At 36.5% G+C, this 23,064-nt stretch overlaps 1 protein-coding gene across 7 annotated transcripts in view; it reads right to left on the minus strand.

Annotated features, from left to right (window-relative positions):
* The window catches only part of USP25 (ubiquitin specific peptidase 25), a 131,954-nt gene that overhangs the window by 45,009 nt on the left and 63,881 nt on the right, over window positions 1–23,064 (minus strand). For all 7 annotated transcript variants that reach the window (XM_028504358.2, XM_036017918.1, XM_036017917.1 and 4 more), the window contains 6 exons: window positions 22,559–22,696; window positions 16,266–16,342; window positions 14,811–14,884; window positions 6,321–6,469; window positions 904–1,031; window positions 294–389 (listed from right to left, as the gene is read on the minus strand). In XM_028504358.2, coding sequence (XP_028360159.2) covers window positions 294–389; window positions 904–1,031; window positions 6,321–6,469; window positions 14,811–14,884; window positions 16,266–16,342; window positions 22,559–22,696 — 662 coding nt within the window. The remainder of the gene's footprint in view (window positions 1–293; window positions 390–903; window positions 1,032–6,320; window positions 6,470–14,810; window positions 14,885–16,265; window positions 16,343–22,558; window positions 22,697–23,064) is intronic.

Consider the following 23,064-nt stretch of genomic DNA (forward strand, 5'->3'; position numbering starts at 1 on the left):
TCAATTGTAAATTAGTTTGTCTTTATAGCTATTTTTAGCACCATAAGCTTTATTTGTTGTTGGTGACAATATTTAATTTTAAATACTAAAATAATCTTCTAAGGCCAACTATAAATTATTTTAAGTTTGTAACAATTCAAAACTAAACTATATTAGTAAATATATCTGTTCAGGATGATTATCAACTCCCAGAATCATATATTACTCAAGAAAAATGTAAAATAAAGATTCTAGATAATCTCTAAAAAATGAATTTCTATAGTTAGCTTATAATTCTGTAAAATTTACAATACCTTTCTAGTCTTTGTTGTAACACTGTAAGGTAATCTTTCAGTCTCTTGATCTCTTCTCTCTTAATTCTTGTTATTTCTCTGTTTCTGTGCATATATCTATCAGGAAAAGTAGCAATCATCAGTATTTCTAAGTGTCATGGGAGTAGATACAATACCATAGAAGACCAACTCATTCAAAATTAACAAAATATCAGAGGATACAAAATAGTATTTTTGAAAATTCTGACAGAATTATGATATAAGAAAGTCTTTTAAAAAACTTCCTATGACACATGGACATGAACTAAAGGGGGGAATGTGGGTGGGAGAGGGTGTGCAGGGTACAGGGGTGTGAAGGGGGAAATGGGTCAACTATAATAGCATAATCAATAAAATATATTTAAAAAGATTAAATTAAAAAAACAAAAAACTTCCTTATAACATTATTTACAGTAACTATACCTTATTAAGTAGAAAAGAACTACATTTTTCTTGACAAATGTTACTTGATATATTATGCAAAAAGTAAAGATTAATTCTAAGGAAATTAAGCAAAATTCTTCTCTAAGCACAGTAATTCTTCACTTGGTTACTGTTTCAAAACCAAGTCATGATGTATACCAAACCATACCTGTCCAGATATAAAACTTGAGGAAATTCTAATTTGTTGTGAATTTTTTCTGGTCTTCCCAATGCCTGATTAAATTCAAATCTTGACAATTCAAATGTTAACACAGGTGGTAGTTCAGTGAACCAATGCTGAAAGAAAATAATAATTAAAAGCCTTAGTATCACCTTTCTGTTTTCTCCACTCCAATTTCAGGCAGGGGATCAGCAATGGCACTTTTAAATGTGTCATCATAATGCTGACATCACAAAGAAATGAATAGGTATGACATTTAGATAAAACTCAACTTCTCCCTAAAAATTTTCACATCTCTTGAAAATTTCAAAGATGAAGATAACTAACATACAACCAGGAAAAAGAAAAATCTTCTAACTGTCCTTCCATGATAATTCTTTACATTAGAATCTAACCTAAAGAAAAAGGTATTGGTGAAATCATAACTTAGTAGCTCAAGTCTTCTGACTTCTTTAATATTGTATCACTGAATATGAATGACACACTGTTCTTATTATAGTCAACCCTACTGTCAAAGACCTGTGACAAACTGTAAGATGCAGTACATAAAAGAAAAAAAGTATAGCATATATGATTACAATTCTCATACTAAAAAGCAGAAACTGTTTTACATTCAATTTTGCTACCAGAATTTTGACTAAGGAAAAAGATTTATCACTAATAAACATGGAATTCATACTTATGGTAATTATATTTGAAATCTTTTTAAGTGACTAGTATTTAATAAAATAAATGCTTTATTGCCACGGACCAACTCCTCCGCACTTTGACAACTGCTCAGTTAAGCATGAAATACAACAAAACTTCCAAAAATTACTTTTATAAAACAGATTCATGTTTTATATAAACATTATTTACTTAAAGAGGAAGAAAATGAACAAAATTGTGAATCAACAAATACAGAAGTGCAAAATAATGCAACAAGTATGTTTAAAGTGCTTATTATAAGCCATGCGATGTACAGCTTTTTACTACTATAAAAACAAATTGATACATACTAAATTATGTATAATGTTTTCAAGTGCCAGAAAATGATACCACACAAATGTCAGTAAGCTGAGTACACTAATTTAAATTCAAACATCCAAAAAAGCAGGAATGATGTATATCTGCCAAACTGGATTTAACTAAAACCTCAGAGTTGCTACTTTTCTCTAAATACAGCTTATAAAAATAAATGGTTATTCAAAGCTATTTCTGCTTCCCCAAATGCTAACAATTACTTGAACTGAGATTTCCTGAACTGGATTTGGATTATCTTCGACTATAAGTTTAAGTTTAATGAATTTGTTTTATCTTATATATGGGTATTATCTGAAGTTGACTAGAGGAAATTATAAAAGATCAGAAATATCTCAAGTTTTAAAATTTCTTGAACAGATTTGCTTATTTATTTAGTCCTCACAAGGCACTGGCAAAAATTTTAGTTAGCTTTAATCCACACCTAAAACTACTATTAAGAATTAAAACAGCCCTGGCCAGATGACTCAGTTGGTTAGAGCATCCTCCTGTACACGAAAAAGTTGTGGGTTCAATCCCCGGTCAGGGTGCATATGGGAGGCAATGGCTAGATGTTTCTATTTCACAAAAGTCTCTCTCTCTTTCTTTCTCTCTGTCAATAAACATTTCATTGGGTGAGGATTTAAAAAGAGAATTAAAACATACTTCACACATATCATAAAGAAATGTGATATTTTGAACCTTAGGATATCATTCTCTATTCCATTTGATGATACTGAAACAAGTATATAAGTAGATTTCATGAACTATTACTTTCATATTTTACTGCCAACCCTTTAAAAGCCACCATTAAAATGAAATGGTCATATACTTTAATTCATGGAAACCTACCAGGGCCAAGGGAAATAAAAATGACCCAAATTGGGAGTATGCTTCTCTGTAGACCATAAAAAGTCCAGGAAATAGCTTCCATGCCTTAACAAAGGGTATTCATAAGATGTTATGTAATATGCGTTTGTTGTGAATGCATTTCCTCTAACACCAGGGACAGATTTTCCTACTAAAGAAATAGAAGCATTTCACTTTCTCATTCTCGAGCTGACAGAGAAAAGAAGAGATAGCTAGACATTCCCTAAATTCATTTTAGAAAATGTTATGGGTATCTATAGCTCTGTGACTTTAGGATTCCAAGTACAGTAGTATATAACTAGGATATCAAATAAGACAATGAGAGTTTTTTCTTTCAAAATATTACTTTTCCATGCAATAAAAAATTGTATTTACTTCTTTAATTTAATAACTGGTATGTGATGCTTGTGGGGCACAGGTCACTAAAGGTAAAAACGATGTTTATGTTCTTCACATCTCTAAACATATTTATTATATTTACATTTATATGATAAACCTATAGGACTAATAGAATAATGCAATTCATGAATAAAAATTACATAATTAGCATTGGCAACAAAGGTGCTTCTAAATTTATCATGGCTATAAATCTGTGTTCTAGAAAGAATACAGTCATTTTTATAGTTGCAAGAGCTAATTTTTCTTTTCTTTCTTTTTTAAAAAAGATGTTATTTATTTGTTTAGAGAGAGGGGAAGGGAGGGAGAAAGAGAGGGAGAGAAACATCAATGTGTGGTTGCCTCTCATGTGGACCCCACTGGGGATCTGGTCTGCAACCCAGGCAGGTGCCCTGACTGGGAATTGAACCGGTGACCTTTTGCTTCACAGCCCTCGCTCAATCCACTGAGCTACACCAGCCAGGGCTAATTTTTCTATTAATATGTTTTAAACCTTGCTTTTGTGAGATTACATTATGCGGGGGGTGGGGAGTGGGGAAACAGACTTGCCATTTTGAATTTCCCCTAGAACACCAAACAAAGCAAAGATGTAAACTAAGGATGAAAATCAAAAAACTTCTATTCCAATTAAAACAGTTTCTGTCATTTAATTGTCTTTACCTGTTTGCCCTTCTACCTTAAAAATATATTTTAGAAATATATTTTATATTTATCTTACATATAAATATTTTTAATTTATTCAGTTGTCTCCCGTTACGTCATTCCAGAAATTGAAACTCTTACAGCCCACTGAATGTTTTAACATGGTAATTCTGGACACTAAAGGTATTCCTTATAAGTCGACCACAACTGTTTCAGTAAAAAAGATATTTTCTGTATCAAAATAAAATCAACAATTTTTACTAAATAATAGTGTTACAGGTGTTATCTTCAGGGATTATGCCACTTTAGAAACAAGCCTAAAATGTTTTTCATTGGATTTTGTAGACACTCAGGAGAAATAAAAGAGTTATTCTGAAGGATATAATGAAATAAGACTATAATTTAAAAATATTATTAAAAACTTTTAAGATAGTCCATTTTCACTGGTGATCCTCTTAAGCCAGGTTGAATTATCATTGAAACTACTATGTTCAGCAAATCTAGGCAAGTGGGAATAGAAATCACAGGTGATTAAATATGCTATTATTGAGACTGCTTAAGAACTGCTGAATTTAGAGATGATGACAACCACTGTATTCCGTAGGTCAGCTGGAAAAGCCTAGGCAGAAAGCATGTAGCGCAGCATAAGGCATTAGATTATGAGGCAAAGGGGAAGGACAAACTAGATTTTTAAAAATAATGACATTCAAATTCAATGTAAGAAAAGCATTTTTAAAAGCTCGGAACGTGTCACAAAGATTACTTACCAATAAAATATAGAGTATTTGGCTTACAAGCTACTTTGACAAAGTAAGGAATATGTCATCCCACCTTTCTTGGCCTGAACCTGTCCATCCATCATCGTTTTACTTAATAATAGAAAGCAGATCACACTTAAGGATGCCTGCTTTCTTGTCCCCTTATGGGATCCTGGGAAAGTCAAAATCCTAGGAGATCTGTTTCCCAATCAAAATAAATAAGCTTTATTTAAATAGTCTTAGTCACAGGTCTGTATCAGAATAACTTGCGGAGCTCTTGTGCAATGTATCACATCCCTACCCTAGGCTCTGATCTGACAGCTTTGCAGTGGGGCCTAGGCATTCTGCTGAAAATTCCTGAAGTGGACAATCTGTGATGTAGAGAAAAACATTATTTCATTTCATATATTCTTTTTCTTTTCTTCTTAAAAAAATAATAAATATTATTTATTTCTGTTTTTGTGTGGGTATTTGAGGGAAGAAAAAGCTTTAGAACAAAAAATGGTTAATTATATCTTTGAAAAAAAATCACACAATTCAGATGAAATCAATTTATCCCCAAGATACAAGAACCCAGTCCCTTTTTACATAAGCAACGCAGAGATAGCACCACTTAATATTTATTAAGTACCTATTCAGAGGTAAAGACCTCAGAATTTTTTCTTGATAACACTAAGGTTTTCATTCATTCAGTCAATAAATATGTCACTCAATCCTATTTGCAGTTACTGTACTATCCACTAGGGACACAGCAGTGAAAGGAGCAGATGAAGATCCTGTCCTCAAGCTTGGAGCTTACAAAGAGACATCCACCCACAACTGCTTAACGATGATTTTAGAGACACATTGTCCTTTGCTTTCTACTGTGCTACCACTCCCCGATGGATAAACACATGAATGGGTAGATGGACATACAGATGGAGCTGAAGAGACAGAGTTGGGTGCAAGAACAGACCAGTGGACACAGATAAACAGGCAAAAGGTATTAATAGTTTGCAAATTATTTCTTTTTGTAGAAAGTAAGTTTGTCCATCTGCCTTTCATATAATTACCTAGCAATTTTACAAGAAAAGGGCTCTGGTGTTGCCTATTTAGGCCTGGACAAATTCCAACAATATTTAATATAAGTAACATATATCTACATAGAATTCTACCCTAATATCAGTGGGGTTTTTTTGTTGTTGTTGGTTTGTTTTTTTGTTTTTTCTTGTATTTTAAGTGTTTTACTATGGCACATTATTTTTTATTTATTATTTTCTTCTCTAATTTTATTTTAATCATTGTCAAGTATAGTTTTCTCTTGTTTACTCCCATCCCAGCCCACTGCCCACTCACCCATCCCTCTCCACCTCCCTTTCATTTCCACATCCCCTAGTTTTTGTCCATGTGTCCTTTATATTTGTTCTTGTAGTGTTTTTCTTCTTTACTTCCAGAACTAGTGTGTTATAATGACTGGTACCTCAACTAAAAAGTCTAAAAAGACTGAAAAATGTCCTAAAGGGAAATTTTAACAGAAAATTTTGAGAACACTTTTTTACATGACAATTTAATATAGATTATAAACTATATTAACTGTGAAGGTTCCCAAATGTGTCTAAATTACCATCATTAAGTGCAAACATATATTCAGAGTATTCTCTCTCAATTATTAGGTAGCTACAGAAATAGGGCCTTAAATTGCGCTTTACAGCACTGTCGGGAAGACCTGAGGGGGAGGAAAAATGTAAATGCTAAACTCACCTCTTGGCCTGATTTTCCTGAATTCTCTGAATGTAAAGATTCAATTTCTCCTTCAATCATAGCAGCTTCTAGGCACTCATGTAGATCTTTGAATCCATTGACCTGAAGTGGGTACTGACCAAACATTTCAGTATTCTCAAATTTTTTACCTATAGGAGGGGGAAAAATTAATTAAATTACTATTCCTCAATGTGGCCTTTTAGCTACTAACTATATATGAATTACCTCTTGAACCTCAAAACTGTTTAACTTGGACTGATTATGTTCCAGGGAGTGGTGAGTTTGGGTAATTTTCCTGTTGGTTTATACATGTACATATGTGCATTCACATTTAGCCAGAGATATTCAATTCACACACATGCACACACACACAGAGTGTTTGTGCAATTTTATATATATATATATATATATATATGTATGTGTATATATGTATACATACACATATATTTTTATTTACTAATTTACTCTTTCAAAGAGTACCTTCTAAAGGCAAGATACTGTGCTAAACACTGAGAATATGTAGAACAGTGAACAAAAGAAATATGGTCCCTGCGCTGCAGAAACTCTCAGCCTCTTTGGAAGAAAGACATTATACACATTAATTGCACATATAACTTTGAACAAATAATGTTTGTTGTTTTAAGTGTTATAAAAGGTGTGGTGAGACAGACTGCTGTGAGAGAGTCAAAAAAGATGAGCTACTTCAGTCTTTAGGGCTGGAGAGTAGAACAGACAAGACTTCCATAGCAAAAGAACATTTGTGCTGAGACTTGAACAGTGAGTGGGACTTAGCCAGGCCAGTGTCAGGGACCTATGGAGGATTCTTGGTGGAGGAAGAGCACATGTAAGAGTTTAAAGCTGCAGAGAACTTGGCATGTTTGAAGAATTAAGAAGAGGACAGTAGAGCTTGGGGACGCAATGGGGAGATGACAATGAAAAGTCAGGTAGTTGGGTCAAAATCTACCAAGTCTAACAGCCCTTTTAAGATTTTTTTCCAGTATATTCTGAGTATAATAGAAAGTCATTGAATTGTTAAATTTAGGAATAACAGGACCAGATTTACGTCTTTAAAACATCCTTCTGGCTTCTGTGTTAAGTGAGCAGTAGACTATTGGGAGATTATTACCGAATCCATCTAGAAATAAAAGTAACATGGGGGTGTTACTAGTAAAAGTGTACAAAAGCAGATGAATTTACCCATGGACACACTGATGCATATATACAAGAAGGGACCCCAGCAAGACCTGACTGACTGGCTCCTAGGCAGGATGGAGGACAGAAGAGTAAGGAAGGTATCAAGAATGAGACTTGGATGCCAAGCATCAACAATTGGATTGGTATTTGTGTACTGAAAGTGACACCACTGAAGAAAGTGCAGTGGATTTTTTTCCTTTGGTTTTCAGGTAGTAATGGCCATCATTGTTTTAGAATGCCCCAAGAGATTTCAAGTAGAGAAAATAGTTGGATATATGAGCCTGTAAGATTAATCCTCTGGTCCAAAGTCATAATTGAGAGAGTTGCTGGCTTGCTGAGAGCACCAAATCAAGGGAGTAAATGAGACTGCCTAGGGAATTATCAGGGTGAGGAAGAGGCCCTAAGTTGAGTTCCAAAGATGTCCTGCCTTAGATATAAGAGACTATAAATATAACTTCTAAGAAGTGCTCACACAGAAATTTTTAAAAAGCCAACAAAATATGGTGCCACAGAAGTCAAACAAGTATTTTTATGAAAACAGTAGAAAAAAAGGGAGAAGAGGAAAGAGTAGTCAGTAGAATTAATAGTCGATAAAAGTTCAATATGAGAAACAAGAGGGATCCAATGAACCTAAACACGTGCAAAATCAATACAACCTTAAAAAGATTCCTTTTAGAAGCAGTCTGGGCCAGAAGCAAAAGTTGGATGGTTTGGATAAATGGAGAGTTAGCAGGTGAAATCAAACCTCTCTTCAGAGGGTCTTAACTTTATAAATGGGATTAATGGGAAAGAGTGTGTGAAGGGAAAAGTTTTTTAAAAACATGCAATGTCAGACCACGTCTAAATATCAGTGAGGAAGACACGTTAAAGAGGGAAAAGCTGAAGACACAAAATAACAAGAACGGCAACAAAAAAACTACCCATAAGATAGTAGGTACAGTAAGGTCTGAGTGAAAGCATGAAGGAATGAGATTCTGAGAACACATAAATAGCCTGTTGATATTAGATTGAATATTCCTCTATTATCTGAAGAGACAAATATAATAAACGTGGTTGAGTTAGGAACGGATCCAGGCTGTGGAGTCTAAAGCACATATATTTGATGATACTGTTTTTAAGAACTATGATATAATATTATTTTTAAAAATTCGATTCAGTGCCTTAGGATAACTGGTTAGGTTTCATTAGTTTCTCAGTAAACTCATGAAATTTGAGGTAAGGTGTTTTTCAGACAATGAAGAAACAAAGAGATCAGATTGAAAGTAGAAGAGATGGATGTCATTAATGCAGAAAACAGGACTGCAGACAGTGATTGAACAAAACAAGTATGACTGCCAGGTAGGGTGAGAGAATTGAGACCAGTGAAGCTTAGTATCTACTACAGATTCTTGATCCACTATAGTTTTCCTCAGTAATATTCAGGCACTCAGGCACTCAGTACACACAGAGAAAAGATGAATAGCTTAATGACGGTCAGAGAATAACCAGAGAGATGGTGCCAGAAGGGAATGTGACAAAGGAAGTTTTAGATATTTATATACATATTTGTAATGGACAAAGAAGAAAATCAAGACAAGGGCTGAGAGGAACTGAATGGAGGGAGTGGTCAGTGGACTAAAAGTTCTGGAAAAGTTGAGAAACATTTTGCAAGGGGATCCTTTAGTAAACAAACTGAAATCACCCCAATTGGGACTTAGTGATCTAAAAGAAAGCATTCGGAAGATATATATAAAAAAGTGATCAGAAAGTGCTCTAAAATAAATTATTTTTAATGAAGCAAACACATAGTTCATGTGGAAATGTATTAAAATTACATTTATGTAGCAAAATAGTTTTGAAGAAGCTACTAAGTACAAAGACTTTGACACTGATTGACAAATTAAGTATTTTAAGAACAATCACCCTTAAGAATCAAGGTAATACAGATAGAAATGCTCATGAAGAGGATTATAAATAGTGGCCAGTCACAACCTGATTAGAGTTACTCTCTGGCTTCAGATACAGCATTCTTCTTCAAATAAAAATCCGTATTACAGCATGAATATCCCAAATTAAAAAGTAACGCATTATGTAAACTATTCCACTATTATATAATGAATATTTAACATTTGAAGCAAACAAAAATACACTGACACTTTAACATTTTAAATAACTGAACAATTACTTAGTTTCTGTCTTTTTCCAAATTCTAAATTATAAAACTATATTCAAACAAACATTCATGGGAATCCATTACTTAACATCTAAAAGGAAAACTAATTTTCCAAATTTATACTTTGGGTGGACTTCTAAAAGTTGATGCATTGGGCCATTTGGTAAAAATAAGTTCTCAAAAATTTTGGGGGGAAGTTACTAATATTATTATTTGAAGTATACTACTGACTCAGTTCTATCCTTTATTAGAAAAATCAAGGAGTAACTGGTTAGGCCCAGATTTTAAGTAATGAGCATTTAGGGTAAGTAGAGCAGTATCACTCTTAGCTGATTTTTCAAAAGACAGAAGACAACTCTTTGTCTTGAAAAGTAGAGGGAGGGAATTTCAGGGGAAAGGGGGAAGGGTTTACAGGAACGAGTATAAAGGACACATGGATAAAAACTAGGGGTGAGTGGAAATGGGAGGGAGGAGGGGAAGACTGGGTGGGTTGGGATGGGAGTAAAAGAGAAAATTGTACTGCAACAACAATTAAAATAAAAATTTTAAAAAAGAGTTGTATGTTATTGGAACAAGGGTAAAGTGAAAGAAAGAAAATTAAAATACAATAAAGGGAGAATAAGAAAAACCAGTCAAACAATGCAATTAAACAGAAAAATAAATGAGGAAAAGTAAGCATAAGGAAATGAAATTTAAAAATACTAATAAAATAGTAGTGGGGAAAAAAAAAAAAAGAAGAGTCTAAAGAACTGCTTTGCAGCTCCAAACAGGTTGCTGAGGGCCAGTCACAGGCAGTGGCTTATGTTGGTCTACACCAGAGTCCCTCCCAAGAAGCCCAGAACCAAAACACGCAGTGGCCAGCTTCAGACAATATCAGACTAGGATCCAATAAGCTTCACAAGCAGCATATACAAAGGGAGATTTTGGCAGGCACCAAACCCTGCTGAGGCAAATTCCACTTCACGTGGTCAGCATCTGCACAGCAGCTTGTACACTGCGATCAGGGTTGAGTCTCACACTCAGCCAGCCCAAGGGTTGATTCCACACACAAATCAGCTGACCCACAAGGGACATCCCTGTAACAACCAGCTCAGGTGATCAAGGAGACTGCACCACTGCACCCCACAGGACATGTACCCCACGAAGACTAGGAGTCATAGCAGATCGATCTAATACATAGAAACAAACACAAAGAAGCAGCCAAAAAAGATAGACCAAAAAAAAAAAAAAAAAGGTCTCAAATGAAAGAACAGGAAAAATATCCAGAAAAGAGGTAAATACAATGAATAAAAGCAATTTATCAATATAAGATATAGAGTTCAAAGTAACGGTGATAAGGATGTTTGACAGCATGAAAAAGGACATAGAAACCATAAAATACAAGCAGTCAGAAATGAAGAATGCAATATTTGAAATGATGAATGCCCTTGAAAGAATAAATAACAGGTTGGTGAAGCAGATGATTAAATCAATAATTTAGAAGATAAGGTAGAAAAAACACCCTAATTAGAGCAGCAAAAATTTAAAAAAATTATTCAATTTTTTATTATTTTTAGAGAGAAGGGGAGGGAAGAAAAAGGAGAAAGATCAACATGAGAGAGAAACACTGATTGGTTGCCTTTCATATCTGTCCCAATCAGGGTCCTAACCTGTAGCCTATGCATGTGCCCTGACCAGGAACTGAACTGGCAACCTTTCGCTTTCTGGGGTGACACCCAACCAACTGAGCCACACCATTTAGGACAGAAAAATAACTGCAAAAAATGAGAATGGTTTAAGAAACCTTTGGGACAGGAAGTGTAACAATATCTGCAACAAAGGGGGATACCAGAAAGAGAAGAGAAATTGAGACAATCTGGATGAAATGGATAAAGTTCTAGAAACATGAGGTCTTTTGAACAGGCAGATCACAACCAGTGAAATCGAGCAGTAATTAAAAAACACCCAACAAACAGAAATCCTGGACCAGATGGTTTCACAAGTGAATTTTACCAAACATTGGAAAAAGAACTAACAACTATCCTCAAACTATTCCAAAAAATTCAAGAGGAAAAAAACTCTCAAGCTCATTTATAAGGCCAGCATTATCCCAGTTCCAAAAAACAGATAAAGGCACTAAAAAAGAAAGGAATTTATATGCCCATATTCCTGATGAGCATAGTTGCTAAAATCCCCATCAAAATATTAGCAAACTGAATACAACAATACATCAAAAAGATCACACACCATGATCTAGTGTGATTTCTTTCAGAGATGAAAGGTTGGTACAATATCCACAAATCAATAAACACAATATACTATACAAACAAAATGAAGGATAAAAACCACAAGATCATATCAATAGATGCAGAAAAAGCATGATAAAATCCAGCATTCATTTATGATGAAAAAAACTCTCAGTAAAATGGGAATTTAGGGAACATGCCTCAACACAATAAAGGCCATATATGAGAAACCCAGAGCCAACATCATCTTCAATAGGCAAAAACTAAAAGTGTTTCTATTAAGATCAGGAACAAGACAGGGATGTCTGCTTTCCCCACTCTTATTCAAAAAGTACTGGACATCCTAGCCATAGCAATCAGACAAGAAGAAGAAATAAAAGACATCCAAATTGGAAGGGAAGAAGTTAAACTGTTATTATGTGCAGATGATATGATACTATATAAAGAGAATCCTAAAGATTCCACCAAAAAACTACTAGAATGGATAAGTGAATTCAGCAAAGTGACAGCATACAAAGTTAATATCCAGAGATCAGTTGTCTTTTCATATGCCAATACTAAACTATCAGAAAGGAAAACTAAGAAAACAATCTCATTTACAATTCTATAAAAAAAACACCTAGCAATACAAATAAATTTAACCCAGGAGGTAAAAGACCTGTACTTGGACATTTATAAGACACTGAAGAAAGAAATTCAGGAAGATAAAAATAAGTGGAAGCATATACTGTGTTCACGAATAAGAGAAATTACATCATTAAAATGTCCATACCACCCAAAGCAATGTATAGATTCAACACAATTACTATCAAGGCATCTAAGGCATATTTCACAGAACCAGAATAAATATTCCAAAATTTTTTATGAAACCATAAAAGACTCCTAATAGCTGTAGCAATCTTGAGAAAGAACAACAAAGTTGGAGCAATCACACTGGCTGATATCCAACTATACTGCAAGGTCACAGTAATCAAAACAGCATGGTACTGGCATAAAATCAGACACGCAGATCAAGAGACAAAATAAAGAGCCCAGAAATAAACTCAAACCTTTATGGTTAATTAATATTTGAGAAAAGAGGCAAAAAATTACAATGAGGTAAAGATGGTCTATTCAACAAACAGTGTTGGGAAAACTGGACAGGTACATGCAAAAAATACAACTAAATAACCAACTTATACCATACATAAGAATAAATTAAAAATGGATTAAATACTTGAATGTTAGGCTTGAAACCATAAAAATCTTAGTTGAAAACACAGGCAGTAAAATCTAGGACATTTGTCATAGCAATATTTTTTCAGATATCTCCCCTCGGGCAAGGGAAACAAAAGAAAGAATAAACAAATCAGTCTATACCAAACCAAAAAGTTTTCACACAACAAAGAAAACCATCAACAAAATGAAAAGATAACCCACTGAAAGGGAGTACATATTCCCCAATACGTGTGATAAGAGGTCAATATCTAAAATTTATAAAGAACATATAAAATTCAATATCCAAAATAAGACAATCCAATTAAAAAATGGTCAAAGATTTTGAATAGACACTTCTTAGAAGACGTACAGATGGCCAATAGACATATGAAAAGATACTCAATGACATTAATCACCAGAGAAATGCATATTAACACCACCATGTGATACCACCTCATACTTGTCAGAACGGCTACCATCAATAAATCAACAAACATTATAAGGGCATCCTTGTGTTGACAAGGACGTGGAGAAAGGAGAACCCATTTACACTGATGCTAAGAATGCAGACTGGTGCAGCCACTGTGGAAAGCAGTATAGAGTTGTTTCAAAAATTAAAAATGTAACTGCCTTATGACCCAGCTATTCCACTTCTGAGAATTTATCCAAAGAAACCCAAAACACCAATTTGAAAGAATACATGTACTCTTTGTTCATTGCAACATTATTTACAATAGCCAAGATCTGGAAGCAGCCCAAATATCCCATCAGTAGATGAGTGTATAAAAAGCTGTGGTATATTTACACAACAGAATACTACTCAGCCATCAAAAACACCTTACCCTTTGTGATAGCATGGATGGACCTGGAGAAGATTATGCTAAGTGAAATAAGCCAGTCAGAGAAAGGCAGGTCCCCTATGATTCCACTCAAATGTGGAATCTAATGAACAAAATGAACTAACAAGCAAAACAGAGACACAGTCACAGAGTAGGCTGACAGCTGCGAGGAGTGGAGCTGGGCTGGGGAGTGGAGGGACTGAACAAAAAAAAAAAGAGAGAGAAAACTCTTGGTCAGGACAATAGTGTGGTGATGTCTGGGGGGGCAAGGGAAACAGAAGAGGGTATGGGGGGTAAATGGTGATGAGCAAAGATTTGACTTAGGGTGGTGAATATGTAATACCTTGTACAGATGATGTGTTGTAAAATTGTGCACCTGACACCTGTATAATTTGGTTAATGAGTGTCACCCCAATAAACTCAATAAAAAGGAAAAAAATCCTACAAGTTCTTGATTATGCTAAATTGTTAAAGGCAGCTTTCAACATTTATAGACCCGATACCCTCAAAAACAGTGATAACAGTCCAAAACACAATATTTAACTACATTATTATTTTCAAAAGACCCACCAACAACTGTATCCTAATATTAACCAATCATATAAGCCTTCCCAGGGAAAGAAAAACAGGATAATATTAAGTTCAATTAGCATGTACTTATATTAGTCACTCTTATAATTAGTCACTCTGTACACCTTTGTTTTCATCACACATTCTGCGCTTTGTATATAAATGATTAGTAGTAGCAATGTAACAGGAATTCTAAACAGAGAAGGTCAATTAAAATGAACAATCATTCAACAAATAAGAGTTAGTATTTAGAGAAAGGAGCTAACAGATAGTATCTTTTCTATTGCAATAAAAGGTAAACATGTAACTATACCTTCAAGTACTCCCACAGCTAGGAATCTTCCATAGAACAATTCCACCATGGGGTTCTTTGGCTTCTCTTCGTCCCTAAAGCATGTTCAAAAAAACATAAATATGGTTTTAATTTTTGTACTTATAAATAATAAAGAAAACATTAAAAGAACAATAATGTATATAGTTATCATGCACTCAGCTCTGCTCTTTAGTGTCACCTTGGGTGAAGTACTTAAATTTACTCTTCCATTTCATCACCTGTCAACTGAAGATAATAACTGTAATTAAACTCACAAGGGTATTTTAAAGGTTAAAATGACTTACTATGCAGGATGCCCTTATAGGAGGACCTGCCATAGTCTGTGCTCACGAATGCCTGATCTTCCTATTATTATACATTTCAGTATCAGACTTTTAGTTTGTATGATATATGCTTATTTGGGCTTGTTGGGAAGGGCAAAACCATTCTTAATCAAACATGCCCTGTCCATCTGAGCTGAAAGATTCCACCAGCATTATTGTCCTGCCAGACTAATGGAGAGCCTATGTACTTCATCTATGGTTATCCGCCCTGCTTTCTTTCTTAAAAGCTCCTGTTCCTTGTAACTTCAAGGTTCTAATACTGAAATTTATAGCTTTTATAGAGAGAGGAAGTGGGGGGTGGACAGAGACATCGATGTGAGAGAGAAACATCAACTGGTTGCCTTCTTGTATGTGCCTGGAGCAGGGATCGACCCCCAACCCAGACATGCGGCCTAATGGAGAATTGAACCACCAACCTTTTGGTCTATGGGACAGTGGCTCTCTATGGGAGAGCTACACTGGTCAGGGCTCTCAGTAGTTCTTTAAATGTTTCACCCTGAAGCTCCTAGTTCCTCCTCTCAAATGTATCCAGATTTTCTGTAAGCACTTCATACAGTGTCCTATCTTCAACACATTACTCCTAAACTGCTTCTTATCTGGAGTCTTAGAAGACTGCCACTTGACTATTTTCTGAATCCTTGTTTCTTCCAACGGAGTCATTCTATTTCAATTTTGAAGTCTTGCATATTAATTTACTTTCTGTTAATTTTCTTAGGGTTTTAGTCAAATTTTCTCCCCCTTTTCTGAAACTGTTTTAGAAAGAGGCTAGAACTTTTCCATTTCCTCTGAAATCTTAATTCTTACTTGAAATATGTCCCTCTCCTCACTGAATCTAAGGAAAAGAAGGGGGTATATGCAACTAGCCCTTTCAGGGATTAGTTTTTAGGTCTTTCTGCTAGATTCCGCTCTTATAGTGGAAATCTAAAGCTACCATCCTTTGTGGCCACAAATGCCCAACAGCTAGTCAATAATATAGAGGTAACATTTGGGTTCCCATGTGTCTACCTCAGATTCCTATTTCTCTGTTGACATTGAATATGTAAAAGAAAAAAAAAAGAATGCTATTTATAAAATTCTTAAAACTCTAAGAATAAATTTCATGGTAACTTACGTCTCTTCTTCAGCTTTCATTTGGAAGGCATCTTCTAACCAATCTAATAATTTGTGTGTAAATTCACTTACGTCTTGCTGTGGAAAGAAAAAAAATCTGTTGATTTTTGAGCCTATTAACAAAAATACTAAATATTGCAACATAAAACTTATAGCTAGACATTCAAATGTATAATTACTGATTCCTCACAAAGGCATCACATGAAATCTTTCACATCAAATGCAAGAAATATTTATAACTTAACCAGAACATAAAACCAGTATTTGAAAAAAACAAGAACTATATTGATAATCATTGTGATTGGGTTCTACTTCAGGAAAAAACTTTAAACGAACAAATGAGATTTTTTAAAAGAATTATTACTCTCTCAAGAAAGCTCTGTAGTGAATATTAAAAAAACACCCATATCACCAAAAAGTTCTTCATTTTATAGAGAATTATTACTGGCTTCTCTCTTAAAGGAAGATATGTTTTTCTTAATTCATTTTTTAAAAAGTGTAACAACTGAACTAAAATATGTTAACTTAGGTTGAGTTCAATCAATCACTGACTTCCCAACTATTGAGTCTACTATCTCACGAACTTCAAACTGATCCTCCACTCAGAACTAGCCCATCCATCACCTTTTGTCACCCCTTCCTTTAGTTCTAGCTCCCCTCAGAGAAAAACTGGAATAGCCAATAGCAGTTGTACATATCAACTACCATAATTTTTTGAGATATATGAGTTGAAACATAGAAAATAGGTTCATATAGAACCTGAGGGGGTGGGGATAGATAAATTAATGTAAGTAATTTGTCTTTAATTATCAAAGTAGCCCTAAGTATAAAACAAACACATTATCATATGTTTTTCCATCTAAAAATTGTTTAAAGAGTGACTTCCGGCGAGAAGGAGGAATAGGTGGACGCACTGTACCTCCTCACACAACTAAGATTAGAACAACAACAATTCACAGCTAGAATAACACTCAGAACTGACAGAGGATTTATCTGAAAGGAAGTCAGACAGCCAAGAAGTTGAAGTAGACCCGTTCAGTTCATCCAGACTGGTAGGAGAGGATGAGCCAGGTGGGCGCGGGTGGGCGGTGCGCGGAGGTCGGGGAAAAATTGGTGCGAAATCCATCCAGCGCGCAAGAACGCAGCGGGGGTCCCTCAGTATGCAAGCTGAGGCTGGAGGACCCAGTGAGGCGGCGATTGTGGACCAGGGCAGAGCTCGCAGCCCAGGGTCCCAGAGAAGGGACTGAGATCCCAGGAGAACGGAACTACCGCCATTGTTTCCTCCCGTCCCCACTCCCGCCCCTGCCCCCACATACAACGTCACAACCTAGCGACTGGGGTGCCCAGCCCCGGTGAACACCTAAGGCTCCGCCTCTCACCGTAACAAGAGCGAACAGACCAAAAAAAAAAAAAAAAAAAAAAGAAAGAAAGAGAGAGAGAGCGATGTCTCAAATAGAAGAACAAATCAGTGCCCCAGAACTCATCCTTTTGAGCGACCAAGAAATAGCTAACCTATCAGATGCACAGTTCAAAACACTGGTGATCAGGAAGCTCACGGAATTGGTTGATTTTGGGTGCAAATTAGATGAAAAGATGCAGGTTACCATAAAAGAGATGCAGGAAGATACATGGAGGAGAGCCAATAGTGAAAGGAAGGAAACTGGGTCTCAAAACAATACAGTGGACCAGAAGGAATATCGAATAAATCAAGTAGGAAAGCATAATGAAATAAGAATTCAAAAAAATTGAGGAGAAGCTTAGGAGCCTCCAGGACATCTGTAAACGTTCCAACATCCGAATTATAGGGGTACCAGAAGGGGAAGGGGAAAAACAACAAATTGAGCATGTATTTGAACAAATAATAAAGGAGAACTTCCCCAATCTGGCAAAAGAAATAGTCTTCCAAGAAATCCAGGAAGCTCATAGAGCCCCAAAGAAGTTGGACCCAAGAAGAAACACACCAAGGCACATCATAACTACATTAGCCAAGGTAAAAACGAAGGAGAGAATCCTAGAAGCAGCAAGAGATAAGGGGGCAGTTACCTACAAAGGAGTTCCCATCAGACTGTCAGCTGATTTCTCCAAAGAGACCTTACAGGCAAGAAGGGGCTGGAAAGAAATATTCCAAGTCATGAAAGACAAGGACCTACATCCCAGATTGCTCTATCCAGCAAAGCTCTCATTTAGAATGGAAGGGCAGATAAAGTGCTTTTCAGATAAGGTCAAGTTCAAGGAGTTCATCATCACCAAGCCCTTATTTTATGAAATGCTAAAGGGACTTATCTAAGAAAAGAAGATAAAGAAAAAACATGTATAGCAAAAGGACAGCAAACTCACAAATATCAACAACCACACCTAAAGCAAAACCAAAAGAAACTAAGTAAACAACTAGAACAGGAACAGAACCACAGAAATGGAGGGCACATGGAGGGTTAGCAGCAGGGGGGTGGGAGGAGGAGAGAGGGGGAAAAGGTATAGAGAATAAGTAGCACAGAATGTAGGTTGAAAATAGATAGGGGGAGGGCAAGAATAGTACGGGAAATGTAGAAGCTAAAGAACTCATAAGTATGACACATGGACATGAACTAAAGGGGGGGAATGTGGGTGGGAGAGGGGGTACAGGGTGGAGGGGAGAGAAGGGGGGAAAATGGGACAACTGTAATAGCATAATCAATAAAATATATTAAAAAAAATAAAAATTGTTTAAAGAGCATCTGGGCCTACCTATACACCTTTAAAATATTGAAACTAAGGTCTAGGAAGATTACATAAATTACTCCAAACTCGCATAGTTAAAAACAACTAAACTCAGCAAAAAATCCAGTTATAAATATCCATACCATCTCTAGTAGGTTTAACAGTCACCTGCCAAAATCTATGTCCACCTGGAACCTCAGAATGTAAACTTATTTGGAATAAATATTTGCAGACATAATTAAGGTAAAGATTTCAAGATGAGATTATCCTGGAGAGGATGGGCCCTAAATCCAATCATGAGCATTCCTATAAAACACAGAACATGAGCAACCACTCAGACACGCAGGGGAAAAGGCCACGTGAAGAAGGAGACAGAGGCTGGAGCTATGCTGTCACAAGTCAAGCGCTCCAGGAGCCAACAGAAGGTGCTGGAGGCAAGAAAGGCTTCTCTCCCTTGGAGCCGCCGGAGGAAGCCCTGCCCAGCCAACACCTTTGTATAGGGTTTCTGGCCTCTTAAACTATGGAGAGAAAAATCTTCTACTGTTTTTAAGTCACTTGGATTGTTGTAACGTGTTACAGTTATCCAAGTAAGCTATAGCACCTTAAAACCTTCCATATTTTTCTAAACTTCACTTATCTTGCAAGGATATTTGGCAAGAAACAAAATGGTTTCCTAGTTATCAAAATACTTTTCAGAAGAAATTAATCCCTGTCTGTTTTATCAATCAATCTAAAATTTACAATTATGAAATAATTCTACCTGCCTTCATCAAGAGAAAAAAACATGAAGCCTTCATTACAACATTTTAGTTTTCAATTAAAAGTTATAACTAAAATTAGCAGTACTATATCCCAAAGGGCATCCCCCCAAGACTCCTGAGTATTTCAAAATATGATATAATTAGAAAGAACATGAAATGTAAGCATAAGTTTACTTTTAAAAAAACAATTATGCTTACTTCACTTATAGGTGTATTCCACTATGTCACTAATGTGTACTTCAGATTCAGGTGCCTTAGAGTGGAGAGAATCAAACCTGTATCTGCCTCAACTGATGGACCTTGTGGAGAAAAAAAGTCTACAGTAAGAAAACTAATTATTCTATACTGCTAGCACAAAGCAGAGGCATTTCCATTGTGGCATTCTGGAGTACATCACAGCATTAACAGCTGGTTGTCTCCTCTCCCCTCAAACAAAACCAGAGTCTACCTATGCACAGACACGGCTCCCAGTGAAGCTTGTGTTGCCTTGTAAGGAAAAGACAAAGAAAAAGCAATTCAAGAAGAAAAGATAAGTAGAGGTGTAGGAGGGTGCAGCCAAAGGGTCCCCCAAAGAAGGATTTGTAATGGGGTTCAGAACTCAAGGTGTCCAGGAAATATTAGAAAAATACATAGGATGTCCTCACCCTCCACCCCAGGTGTGGGTTGGGGGAAGGGACAAATGGAGCAGGCCCGTGGAGAGCTGTTTCCCATAGCAACAGCCTTGCAGCTACCCTCTGGCATGGTCTTTTAACATATCTATGGCCTTTGGCTGGTTACATAGATATGTTAACTAGCTCTGGCCAAGCTCTGAGCCAGGGAAATGGAAATAACTTTCCCTTACAGCACCTGGGAGGCAACTCATCCTGGTTACCGCAGCTTGTACCTGCGTGAGAACTTGGAGATGATTGGTTCCATGACATGGGGCTGCACCTGCCCAGACCCACAATGGCAGTCCAGTAAAGCTGGAAGGCTTTGAGAGTACTGGCCGGTGAGGCTGAGTGTGGGAGGAGTCGGAAATGGGGCTGCAGAGGAAGATTGGCGCAGGGGATTCAAAACCCAGACACGGCAGCCATTGAGAGAGAACCACACGGCCTGGACACAGTGGGGACTCTCCCTTCCCGCAGCCCTGAGAGGGAGAACCACGCGGCCTGGACAGAGTGGGGACTCTTCCTTCCCGTGGCCCTGGGAGAGAGGACCATGTGCCTTTGCCAGAGTGGGGACCCCCCCCCCCCCCCCGCAGCTTTAGAAGGGGGAACCACCACCTGGTTTTAGCAGAGATCCCAGTGACTCAGCTGAGGGTGCCGGGAACCCAGGGAGGTCTCCCAGTCAAGATGGAGTACTAACTGGGAAGAACCAGAGGACTGCCTGAGCCATGGACTTCTATTTCCTTTCCTGAGATACAGTACTCTGGGCTGGGCAAAGGGGGAAGGAAAGAAGGACTGTGTGTTTGTGGGTGTTTTTAGGGACTTTAGGATTTTTTGATAAAGACATTAGGTCACTACTTGAAGTTTGTATAGCATTAAATAAACATTTCCTTTCCTTTTCACAAATCTCTGGCATTGAGAGACATCTTTCCTCCGGCGGCAGACATAACAGACCTGGGGCCTTCTTTCAATAATAGTATATCATCCCAGGCCCCCCTTGTTTGTTCTGTAACTGCACGTCGGATACAAATGAAACACCGGGAACCTGGGAGCAGTCTTTCATTTCTACCCCAGTAAATTTTACCACGCCTCATCTCCCATATGCGGGTCCCTGAAATGCTTTTCTTACTACTCCATGTAAGAAATCCATTTCCACCAACCATATCACGGGCACTGTTTTTGTTCATTTATTTTTGCCATAAAATGTAAAAAAAAAAAACAAAAAATGCACAGGGAAGGAGGTGGCAGAATCACGTATCTTTCAAAACCCTTCTCCCAACACACTCTCCACACACCTGCGTCCCAGAGACACATCCAAGTACTACAAAGACTACACAGCAACTGTAGTGGCTTTTGCAAAATGTTTTACTTCTGCTCATTGCTTCATTGCCATGGCTTCCAACACTGCTGCTATTATTCTCTGCTACTTTCTTGCTTCTCTTCTGTTTTCCTCCATTAGTTTCTCTGACTTCTCAATTATATGTGAAAATGTTGGTTTGTTTATAGAGGTTTTCTATTTTATACAAAAATCCCCAATATTCTTTTACAAAAATGAATAAAAAGCCACTAAATAGTTCTACATAAAGAGTAGAAAATAAAAGCAACAACAAAGTTAATGTAGTTCAGAAACTTTCTCTGATTTTTAAGGAAAGCCATTCCCTCCCAGCAAAAACAGGTATATCAAATCAGGTAAACTGTATTAGCATTGGGTTATCATTCACATGTGAAGACTTTTTTTTTAAAGATTTTATTTATTTATTTATTTTTAGAGAGGGAAGGGAGGGAGAAAGAGAGAGAGAGAGAAACAACCATGTGCGGTTGCTGGGGGTCATGGCCTGCAACCCAGGCATGTACCCTGATTGGGAATCGAAACTGCGACACTTTGGTTCGCAGCCTGCGCTCAATCCACTGAGCTACGCCAGCCAGGGCTGAAGATTTTTAATTAAACATTTTAGAGCATTCTTACTTTTACCTATTGTTTTAACTTACCAATTTCAATAATAAATTATACCTTATTACTTTTTCTTAATTAAAAAGATCTTCCAAATTAATGTTTTAAATGGCTCCAGCTTATTTTAATAGAGATGAATAACATCTTCAATTGCATGAATCTTTAAAAAAAAGTGCTGACTGAATAATCAGATTAAGTAAAACACAAATGGTTAATAAACAAGTAAGCGCAATACAGCTACCTGCTGGGAGTCATTTGATTTGAAAGCATCCTTAAGAATTTCAACTGCTCTTGATGGATCAACATATTTCCTTTTAGTACCGACAAGAAGTGCAAATAGATATCTCAGTTCACGCATAAAAGGCAAATTCCGATGCTCCTGTTGGGGGAAAAAAAAACCTTTAAATGAAGATGAACAAAATCTTTACCAGTAAACAGACACTCATTTTAAAATTAACAAAAATTTAAGTAATATAAATTAGGAACAAGCCCAGCACTCCTACATCATAATAAAAAAAGTGTTGTTATTGAGATTCAAAGCAGGCAAGCACAAAAACAGCAAAGGACCTGGGCTGAGCTCACAGTTTCTGCAGAAATGGCACATATTCATAGCAAATCATGTCACTACTCAGCCAAGAATATCTCCTCATTCAAATGTTTATTATAATCCTTTCCATTCAGATGCTGCTGAGGACAGCAGCAACAACTTTCACCACTAAATGAGTGTTAACTATGTGCCAGGCCCTG

The sequence above is a fragment of the Phyllostomus discolor genome, chromosome 2 (assembly GCF_004126475.2).
Source record: "Phyllostomus discolor isolate MPI-MPIP mPhyDis1 chromosome 2, mPhyDis1.pri.v3, whole genome shotgun sequence".
In the NCBI taxonomy this organism is placed as follows: Eukaryota; Metazoa; Chordata; class Mammalia; order Chiroptera; family Phyllostomidae; genus Phyllostomus; species Phyllostomus discolor.